The sequence below is a fragment of the Symphodus melops genome (assembly GCF_947650265.1).
Source record: "Symphodus melops genome assembly, chromosome: 5".
NCBI lineage: Eukaryota > Metazoa > Chordata > Actinopteri > Labriformes > Labridae > Symphodus > Symphodus melops.
This window is the reverse complement of record NC_136695.1, coordinates 4,414,057-4,425,372: the sequence shown is the minus strand read 5'-3', so window position 1 is coordinate 4,425,372 and position 11,316 is coordinate 4,414,057. Positions and strand designations below refer to the sequence as shown.

The 11,316-nt window shown below is 41.3% G+C and overlaps 1 protein-coding gene across 3 annotated transcripts in view; it reads left to right on the top strand.

The window, feature by feature from the left end:
* The first annotated feature begins 180 nt into the window (after positions 1-180).
* The window catches only part of ano10a (anoctamin 10a), a 30,144-nt gene continuing 19,008 nt past the window's right edge, over positions 181-11,316 (top strand). For 2 of the 3 annotated variants that reach the window (XM_079344220.1, XM_079344218.1), the window contains exons 1-10: positions 1,720-1,906; positions 2,543-2,698; positions 2,775-2,972; positions 4,172-4,306; positions 6,204-6,323; positions 7,758-7,942; positions 8,126-8,510; positions 9,738-9,793; positions 9,897-9,971; positions 11,053-11,241. In XM_079344220.1, coding sequence (XP_079200346.1) covers positions 2,563-2,698; positions 2,775-2,972; positions 4,172-4,306; positions 6,204-6,323; positions 7,758-7,942; positions 8,126-8,510; positions 9,738-9,793; positions 9,897-9,971; positions 11,053-11,241 — 1,479 coding nt within the window. In that variant the 5' untranslated portion in view covers positions 1,720-1,906; positions 2,543-2,562. Of the gene's footprint in view, positions 201-1,719; positions 1,907-2,542; positions 2,699-2,774; positions 2,973-4,171; positions 4,307-6,203; positions 6,324-7,757; positions 7,943-8,125; positions 8,511-9,737; positions 9,794-9,896; positions 9,972-11,052; positions 11,242-11,316 lie in introns of those variants that run through there. The other variant, XM_079344219.1, reaches the window with a different exon arrangement.

The window sequence follows — 11,316 nt, the reverse complement described above, 5'->3', positions numbered from 1 at the left end:
CAGTATGACAAGCCCTCTCTCCCTCACAACCACCAAATCCATGAAGTTTATGTCCCCGTCCGTCGCAGCATCCCTCATCTCGTCTGAAACTCAAAACAAGCGCACCCAGTTACAGGACGAGGGGAAATGCGGAAGTGTCTTTTCTGTCAAATGTCTAAACATTGCAGCTCCACAGGAGAAGAGAGAGAGAGCTTTGGTAAGTAGCCAAAGAACAACACTGATATGTTCTCCGAATATTCGGTGTGTATCTGCAGAGACACATTTGGTCTGTGCTGACAGGTTCCGGTGTGAAATATAATGTTACATTTTAAACTAAAGAGCAGGACACGCGTCACATCAATGACTCATTACAAATGTAACAAAATAAAATAAATACAATACAAAACAACATGACAATGAAAGACAGAGTCAGGGAACCCTGTCAGACTTTGTGTTTTATAATGTCATAAAGCTACGAGCACTGTGTCAGTAAGAAGTCAGTTCAAAGCAGATGAAATACATCATGTCAGTGTGAAGAAATACCCCATAAAGAGCTTTAAAAAAGGTTTAAACAAGCCATTAAAAAGTCAGGGTTTTTAGTGTACCTGCACGTTTTTTATTTAAATTTGAGTAAAGAAAATAAATAGGTGATTAAAATACAGATAGTTAATTTAAAATGTAGTGTAAATTAATTGACCAATATAACCAAAAAGGCTTTTTAACAGCAGAAACATATGATTTACAGAATGAAAAAAACAAATCAGGGTTTATCTGTCACCGCCTGTTAAAATGAGGAAGTGCCAAACTAATAAATCATTTTACTCTACAACCCTTTAGTCACTTTTCCAGACATCACAGAATTATTAAATGTCTCTTTTTGGCATGTGCAAAGACTGATCATTAAGATGTCTGTGCCTCTGAATCAGCACTGTAACACTCATTTTTTTATTTTTCTATTTGAAAGATTGTTACTGATGTTTAAATGTTGAACATTGTTGGATGTTTACCATCAGACACTCAGGTATTTCTGTTATATTCGTATATTGGTATACTTTATTTTTCTACTTGAAGCAGCAGTATGTATCCTAAGTATGTTTAATTTATACTGTTTGCCTGATAAAGAAATGTGTATAGCCTACCTGAATTAGATTATGATGTGAAATTATCGATAGGCCTGAATATGTAAAGTAGAGTGGACGACCACTAACATAGCCTAATCAATACACAGATGATTAGATCCTAGATGTGTTCAAACACTGGGACAAAAGAACACCCTAATACTGTTTTCGTATGTCGTGTAAGAAATGCGAGATCAACAGCATTGGTCGTCTCTTGAATTTATTTTATTTTTACGATGGTTATTGTGTTTTTTTTCATTTTCCTATATTTTGGAAGAATTCTCCCTTCTCAGTGTCTTGAGACCCACAGGGGGTCCCGACCCCCACCTTTGGAACCACTTGTCTAGCCTATCGTTAGATTTAAAAAAATAAAATAAATAAAAAAATATATATTATTGTTATTTAAAAAAAAGATTAAATTGAAAATTGAGCTTTGTTCTCCAGAGTTTAGATTTTATGGCTCAACTAAACAGAAAACGCATTTTTTAACGCATGCCTCGCACTTGTTCTCGACCGCGTTGATCGCTCTTTCTTTCTCAGCAGAGGTACAGAAAAACAAATAGTTGAAGTAAAAGAGGGCCCTTGTGGGTGCTACTTCCTGACGTCCGCGCAGTAGGTCTGTCTGTCTGTAAGGTTGGAGGGTGTGACAGCTGAAGTTCGCTGCGTCGCTTCGTGACGTGGAGCTCAGCTAAACGCCTCCGTGCAGCTTCTGGCAGCCTTCACAGACATGAGTCTAACTATCTAATGTAACTGTTCTCAGAACAGCCCCCCCCCCTCAGGCTGCAGCACAGACACACGGACACATCTGGGTGAGTACCGAGCACACACACAAACCTTCATTTAAGAAAGCCAGGAACTAACCCTGAGCTCAGTTAGAGCAGTCAGGCGACACTTTTCAACTCGAGCCTCTGTGAGCTGTTCGTGTCCCTCCTTCAGAGGCCCCTCCCTCTGTGTCAGTGTGTGTTGGCCACAGTGGTCGATCAGCTGTTTCTGTCACTACACTCTCTGTTCTTCAGGCTGCTTCATACACTTTAGATGTGGAACTAATTCATCCACCTTGTTGGCCTACACGAGGTCGTAGGAGTAATAATACCTGCCTGTTGCTGGGTGGACTGTGCTTACTTTACTCGAGCAGCTTCTCTAAGCCTATCAGAGAGTCTTACTGAGAAACTTTTCCAAAGCCAGAAAGACAATAATGTGCACAAGTCTTACACCACCACTTTTTGTTGTTGTTTAGCAAACCATTTTGAAAACCATGCATCCATTCTGCTCAGCCTCTTCAGTAAGATACAAAAACAGGAAATATAAAAAAAAGTGCTCTATAAGTGCTACGTAAACATAAACAAAAGTTGTTTTTTTAACTGTTAAATATAAAACCCTATCACACTCTCTGAGGACATTTTTCTCTGGCTTTTATTTCTCCCTTCTTTTTTTTGTTGACACAGGACTCCTGTGAGAGGAGAAGATGCTGCAGGAATCAGCCGCAGACAAAAGTGGCTCCAGGTTTACTCCTCTGGTGGCGTTGGAGCTGGCCTCCGACGCCAACCAGGAGACCGTAACATGGCTGCTGAGGAGGATAACCGACAGACAGCAGAATGGAGGTGTGCATCTCGGAGCAGATCCTCTTCTCCGCAGCATCATACTCCACATTATTTATTATTCAAATGTTTCTGCCAGGTGCCGAGCTGCTGGTGGAGCAGATGGGTCCTGGAGTGGAGGCGGAGGAGAAAGAAAACCCCAACATATTCCTGATTGGGGCTTCACAGCAGAGGCTGCTCGATGGTGCTGAGGAAATCGGACTCTTCAAGGAGTACAACGATGGATCCATGAGGAGCTTTACCTGCTCCAACAAACACAACTTCAAAGACTTTGAAGGTAGAGTTGGGGAGAGGGGCTGCATGAAGCTGCATGAAGCTGCTTTCATACCCATGAAAGCAGCGAGGAGGAATTCAGACAAGGCGGTCTCTGCAGATCCTGTCCCGTACACGTCCCGAGGCATTTTTCAAAGAGACACATTTTTGTCCTTGTTCTTTCCACTAATGCACCACCCACTTTGAAGATTTGCATTTTAACTGTAAAAAGGAACATTTTTTACACATGCACTCCTGGAGTATTAATAATAATATATATATATTTATATATTTACAGGATATGTGAAAGGCTGCTCCTGAAATCTTCCTGAGTTGTCTGCTCAGATGGAAGGGGGGCTGGGGGTGTTTTAGAGATAGGACAGTAAGCCTCTGTACATGGGGCGAGTTTTTCTCTTCATGAATGCTCTGCTGGGTTGGACACATCAACAGTGTTGTTTAATAAGTGGTAAAAAATGTGTTTACAGCAGACGCATGATCAAAACAGAGGGAGGGGGGGTCAAACAGTTGACAGATGAAACACCTCTCCTCTGGTTCAGCTCTTTGGTATACCAGCTTGGCAGAATTCAGTTTCCGACATTGGCACAAGGCACATTAATGTCCAGATAGTGGCATTTTTTTCAGCACAGCTGATATCAATGTTCAACGGATACGTGAGGGTAGAAATATGCATGAGCTGAACTGTGTGAAAAGTAAACATAAACAGATGTGAAGAAACTTGAGAGAACTTTTCCTCTTCGATCGAGTCGTGTCCTTTTTGTAATGGACAGACCGGACTAGGACTAAATGTGATATGGACCAAAAATCCTATTTTTTGATATCGTTTTCAGCTGAATGGGGAGACTCTACATGTTCTATATGTTAGGGAAAAACATATATATATATATGAAAAACCCATCATGAACAAATGAAATAATTGAAACCTGTCCCTGCTCTGAATTTGCTCAGAGAGGGAGAGAGGTGGAGCAGAGTGAAGAAGAACAGACTGTGAGAGGACAAATAGGCAAACCGGCGACTCAATGGAACAAACTTGTATTGTTGTATTTAACACAACATCAACTGTGTTGTCTTACCCTTCATGTCATTCGAAATGATATCCATACATCTTTAAAAGGTGGACGGACATATTGTCCAGCCCTGGACCGGACTGTGGTGTCCACACTGCAGCCATCTTACCCAGCTGTACTCTGTGCTCTGTCTCTCCAGGGGACGGAGACAGCTTCCTCAGTATGGCCGAGTGTCAGTACATCATCAAGCACGAGCTGGACACTCTGAGAGCCAAAGATGAGACTCATGTACCAGGACACGACTCGGCCAAGCTTTACCCCGGGAAATCTATCGGTAAGACGCAACGCGCCCCTCACACAGCCATTAAGAAGTGAAAACAGAATAATAAACATTATGACTCAAAGGTAAATGAGCTTTTTACACCTACTACATTATATATACTGTTTTATTTATTAAACAACTTTGAGTTTTGGCCAATTTTTCAAAAAAAAAGCAATTTAAAGATACCAGTTTGTAATAGCTATTTCTCACTTTTCCTGGATAAACTATAGAACAAACCAGACGTTGTCAATTAAGAAAGTAACTAACAGATTAATGAAGAATAGAAATAGTTGTTCAATCCTGCTCTGAATGAATCACTTTAATATCTGACCCCAGAGCTAATGTCGCTGAGTGAATAGGCACCAATTTCTCATGCTAATTATTGAACACATTATACAAATAGTAACCAATTAACAAGAACAATAGTGAATCAGGAGTACATTTAACTGCATGTTAAAATTCATTCTCTCTCTGGTGCAGATCTTCATATTCAGCCTGTCAGAAACTTGAAATAGTTCAGGAGCGACTGTGCTTTGACACATGTTTTAGTTTACTCTGAAATATACAGTTTATTTTGTCGGAGTGAATTTCTAAAGTTGCAAGATAAAAGTGCAGCACAACTCTCCTTCCACCTCTGTTTGAGAGCAGCACGTCTTCCCACCGCTAACTCTCTACCTCCATCCCTCTCTCTCTCTCTCTCTCTCTCTCTCAGTATGGAAACAATCAATATGCAAATGCAGAGAAATATTCCCAATGTAAGATAAGAAAGAAATGAAGTCGCGGCAGGAGATAGGGTGCTTCTATTCAGCGCCTGTGTTTGAAAAATCGTCCTAAAGCAGAATGTAATCATTTTGGACAAATGATGCACTCAAAAAAAAAAAAAAAACTGCAGATGAAATGATAGAGCTTTCATGTGATTGTATTTAGTCATTCCGTATTAGACAATAGGGATTATTGCTATGGAAATTGTGCTGAACACAATGGCTGGCTACCAGCTATTGTCTGCCTGTCCTTGTCTTAAAAAATGAAGCTGCATGTTTACTTGGTTGGGAGAGTTCAGTGGAACAACAGTCAGAGATACAAATGCAGAGAGGATGTTTTCATGTCACTCAAAACTAAGTGAGACATCTATGGAGCTGTGTGGAAACTTTTTACAAATACGTACACAGATCCACAAATGCACAAACAAATGACACATGCTAACATGTCTCCCATTATTAAAGCTGTCAACATTTTGGAATTGGTGTATTTGCAGATCAGTACATGCATCTGTGGAAATATCTTTCTTTGTATAACACTGAACCTTCGTTGATGATGTCATCATACTGTGATAGGTGATGTATGATTTTGGATGACAACCGAGCTGTGCTGAATAATTATGCAAATGTGTAAGTGCTTTGAACTGCAGTTCCTCGACTGTCCACTTGAGGCTGCCTGCAAAACCGCTGGAAGTCCCATCATCCGCCATGTTTAAATGCAGGTTTTGATATATTAATTAAACATCTGTACAGCCTTGTTTCAAAGCAGTTTGGGTGTGAATAACTTTAGATTGCCTCAGCTGCACCTTTCTGCATGCGTCTGTGTTAAGTCAGTTTTTAACAGCATTTTAAATACAGCCATCGTGGGGCCTTAAAACACAGATTCAGAAATCAGTGGGATTTGTTACTATAGTTTTGTCTATGGCCACAACCTCTGAGCAAACTGACCATTGGAGATCGTTGTGTGCCACACTCTTTTTATTTTAAGATTTATTTGTGGGCTATTTTTTTTTTTTTTTTTTAAAGAATTATAACATCAGACCATGTGACGTTCTGAAGTTCATGCCCGGCTGAGCTTGAACTGAAGTTTTTTAATGGCAGAAAAACACAAGTCGAAATGGCACAATGACGTTTTCTTATTTACGTTGTAGTCCGCAGACTGCAGTCCAAAGGCATCCTGATCCAAATGTTCCCGCTCCACGAGAAGGAGGAGCTTAAGAGACTCACGTTCTCCTGGTATAAAAGGGTGAAGTTGTCCCTGCAGCCGTTAGGTAAGTGGTCTCTTAGCTTTCTATGTGAATATAAGATAAACACACATAATCCACATTGTGCAGCATGAACAGTGGCTTTGATTTACCTTCCATATGCTCACATACCTCTACCTTCAATGTGGCTGCATTTTCCTTTCAGCTCAATTCACATCCTGTAGGGCTGGGACATGATGTGAAATGTCAGTACAAACACAATTAGATGATTGGTAAAACATTAAAACTCTATTACATGGAAATTATATTTATTGTTTTAGGAAAATGATAAGCCCACTTTAAATGTCACACCAGTGACACGTTTCAAATGAGTTGAAACACTGAAATGTTTACGGCTCTTTTGAACCACACTGTGTGCTGAAGTAGATTTATTAATCTTTTTCTAATGTACGATTTTAAGCTGTTCAACAGTTCAGGCTCTCTTCTTTCTTATTGCACACTTGCTAACGTTTTCAAGTCAGGGCTGCACTGCAGACTTTAGCACCCTGACTCTTTCACTACAGAGCATCTTTCAGCATTAACGTGCAGCTAACCAATTCGGGCCGCCCTATAAATCACGATGACATCGCTATTTAGCTTTTGCAATAAGCATGTTGCATAAATCTGAAGTAATCACAATTAGTTCCTTTTTTTTTTTTAAGAGAAAATAACTTCTCGCTTATTATGTGTGATGAATCCACAAGTAACAAGCCAATGCTTCAACAACATGTTGACACAGTCAGATGAAGCCGAAGCCAACGATGAGGAACCTGAACAAAGCATAGCAGATCAAAACTGAGTTATAGCAAACATGCTCTCTCTTTCATTTTGATTTACCACGCTTAACTTTGTGATAGAAAAGTGAACCAAGTACAAAAACATGCTTAAAGGGATACTTCACCCATTTACATGAAGCTGTGTATCATTAGAAACATGGTAGTAGTGTTGAATGGTCGTGAATCCAGCCCTCATTTTGCCCTGAGACGAGAAAAATATGTTTTTCTTTGCTTGAAAGTTTTCTTCATGTGATGCAATATGACGCTTTTTGCATGAAGAAAACGTGTAATGTATATAATAAACACAACATTTCTCTGGTTTGATTCTCTGTATTTTTCATCTCCCATTATATATCGCAGAAAGGAAAGATCTCTTAATGTCAGTTTGTCCTAATATGGAGCGGCCCTGTTAGCCACGCCTCGTGCCCAGAGCGTCACAGATGATGGCGTTTGGACTGTTGTTTTACTTACTGCTGTCCCGACTGTTTTGCAACATGTTGCTAGCATCTAATTCAAATCATTTTTCTGTTTGACATGTTGTCTTTGTGCTAATTAGAATTAAACATAGAGTTATAATGTTTTTCAAAAAAAACGTTTAAATGCTTTCCAACTCTTTTGGAAATGGTGTTTTAAAATAAAGTTTTCATTTATGTCTCATCTACCTTCTCCACTCTCTCTCCACCAGATGATATCCGACACTACTATGGGGAGGGTCTGGCTCTCTACTTTGGCTTCCTGGAGTACTTCACCTTTGCCTTGATGCCAATGGCTCTCATCGGCGTGCCTTACTACCTGTTCGACTGGGAGGACTACGATAAATATGTCCTCTTCGCTGCCTTCAACTTGGTGTGGTGCACTGTTATCCTGGAGGTATGAACACTTTCTCAACCTGCTTCTCATTCAATCAAAACACAAATGAAAAAAACACATTTTTAACAGACTCAAATCGGACCCTTCATGAAGAATTTCTCTGCAGAGGCCTCGGGGTTTTATATCAATAGTAAGATTATTTTCTACATGGAAAAGGAGAACCTGAACCTTTTTTGTCTCCAGTTCTGGAAGCGCTGCAGCGCCTCACTAGCGTACCGATGGGGCACGCTGAGCAGGAAGAAGGCCTTCGAAGACGCCCGGCCAGGTTTCCATGGCGTCCTTGGATTCAACCCTGTGACGGGCCGCGAGGAGCCGATCTACCCCAACTTCAAGAGGCAGCTGAAGGTCTACCTCGTGTCTGTGCCCTTCGTCCTGCTCTGCCTCTACGTGTCCCTCTACATCATGATGATCTACTTTCTGACGGAGGGGTGGGCGCTGTCGGTCTACGCCGAGGAGACCACATTCTGGACCGAAATTCTTACGTTTATCCCCAGTATCATCTACGCCGTGGTTATAGAGATCATGAACCTCATCTACAGATACGCTGCTGAGTTTCTCACCGAGTGGGGTGAGTAGCAGTGATTGTTATATCATAAGAACTTAAGCATGAAGACGATAAGAAACGTCTCTTATATTAATCAGCATAAAGTAAAAAAAACAGCAGCTTTGGAATTTCACTTCAATGCATTCAAATGTGATCAAGTGAGGGAGTTTCTTTGCATTCAGCATCATCATAAAGTTCAGGGGTTTTTTTGGTAGGATTGCTTCTTTTACAAGCCTGTTTCTAAAAAAGCTCTGATGTTGTGAAAATTGTGGAAAAAAAAAAAAAAAAAAAAAGCAGGTAATTATGATGCTGCTCTGAATGTGCAGCGGCATGTTATGATCTCTGTGCTTTTTAAAGCAAAGGACGAGGTCCACACCCGTACAGGCTGATGGGCAACTGTGGTCAAACATCCAAAATGTCCCGAGATGAAACATATCGACCTCGACCATCCTTTAAATAAAACTCTTTGAAGGCGGTCTTGGTCCAGCTGTAAAAAAATAAATAAAATACAGCAAAGTAAAATAAGATAAAAAGAAGAAGTTAGAAGAAAGTGAAGAACATGTTGGCATCCTGTCCCCAGCAGACACTGGACAAGTCACATAAGCCTTGTCCAGTTTAAACACAAGTCCTTATATCGATATCAGACGTGGGAATGAGGAAGTATGCTGCCCAATGATTTTATATGTTGAAGTCATTCAACCTTTTTTCAGGTCCACGTGTGCTTGACTGATATATCCTGGACTGTCTTAACTCATGAATGTTTCATTTCACATCTGGCGACTTTTTAAGCCTGCAGCTCAAACTGTGAGACGCTCTGTTAAACCTGCTTTACAGGACCTTTAGAGTCTTGCCCAAGGACACCGCTGACATGTGGCTGCAGGAGCTGGGGATCGAACCCCTGACCTTCCAGATGAGAGATGACCGACTCTCAGCGGAGCCACAGCTGAGAGTCAGACTCTGATTGTCTAAACCTCTGTGAAGGAAAGTGGACTGGGCTAGGGGCCTTGAGGACTGACGGGTGAGAGGAGCTCATCTCTCGACTGGAAGGTCGCGGTTCGATCCCCAGCTCCTGTGGTTACATGTCCATTGTGTCCCTGGGAAAAACACTTCAAAGAGATACTTCACCCATTTGCATTGAGCTTTGTATCATTAGAAACATATGTGTGTGTGAGAATGGGTTCCGTTCAAAAACGATTTGAAGAGGCAGACTTTATATCTTGATATCCTCCTCATCCGTTGTGTCTTATTCAGAGAATCACCGGCTGGAGTCGTCCTATCAGAATCACTTGGTCCTTAAAGTGTTAGTGGTGAGTGTACATGTCATTTGAATGTTTATCATCAACAATCTCACGTTTCAGTCATCACAGTCATGCATCATCACTGTCTTTGTTGTTGTTTTTTTACCCACAGTTCAACTTCTTCAACTGTTTTGCCTCACTGTTCTACATCGCCTTCGTCATGCAGGACATGGCGTTGCTCAGACAGGTAGGCCTTCACACACTGAACTACTCCTTTTGTTTACACACTGCAAACACTCAGTACTTAGCAAGTGGATCTGTCCAGTATGTTGATACATCCTATGTCAAGGGTATCAACATACTTGTCTGTCTTTTTTTACACTTATCTTAGAGTATATTTTAGGTTTTTATTTATGTCAAATGTCTTTTTTGTCCTCTAAATCATTTAATTTTTGCCAACAAACTTTCAACTGCTTCATTTATCCACGCACACACAGACACAAACACAACGACTTCCCCTCACGGTTTAAAAAGTCCCACTCGATATTCCATCATTAAAAGGAGTACAGCAGCATCATCAGCAGCAAGCAGCTTTACACACTAAAATGAAGAGAATCAAAAGCAGGTAAAGGACCTTACTGTTTGTCTGTTAACATTAACAAAAGAGCAGGTAACAAGACCATGCTCATTGTTATGTTTACAAAAAGCAGGTAAAGGACCTTACTGATGGCTATATTACAAGAGTCCAGCTTAATCCGTCATAGCGTGGCAAGAAAAAACTTCCTTTTAACAGGCAGAAATCCTCAGCAGACCCGGGCTCATGACAGAACAGCCATCTGCTAAACTGTGCCGGGCTTGAAAATGGGATGGGGGAGATGGGACAAGATGCAGAAAGAAGAGTAGGATAGGTTTGGAGGGGGGGGGGGTTTGCGCAGGCCATCCTCACCAACAGTCCCAAGGAACCTAAGAGAGCTCAGGAGCTCCCAGAAAAAAGGAGAGGTTAGAATATAAAGATAGTGACACACAGTAATAAGATATGAAAGCTGGGAGAGAAAGAGGGAGAGAGAGATAAGAGATCCTGGTGCCAGTTCCCCTGGTAGTCTAGGCCTATAGCAGCATAACTATGAGCTGGTCCTAAGCCAGCCCTAACTGGCTGGAATGAGAAGCTTCAGTTTTGCATGCAGCCGTGAGGAGAGAGAGAGACCGACACAGACACTTTTCCGTTTACTCAACCCTCTCCTTTACATTACCTTTCATTCCTCTTCCCATCCTCCGTCCTCCTCTTGCTCTCAGTGATGAACCTGTGTTCTTTTATGTTCTTCCTCCAGAGTCTCGCCACTCTGTTGATCACCAGTCAGATCTTGAATCAGTTCATGGAGGCCTTTTTGCCCTACTGGCTCCAGAGGAGACGCAACAAGAAGATGACGCGCAAAATCCGGAAGAGAAACACTCCGGGCGAAAAAGAGCTTCCCATGATCGAGCAGGTCCGACTGGAGGCCGACATGAGCACATACCTGGTGGGTGCTGGGGGGTCTTTTTATTTATTTTTTTATTTATTTAAATGTGCTCAGGACTTCACTGTAGAAGAAAGT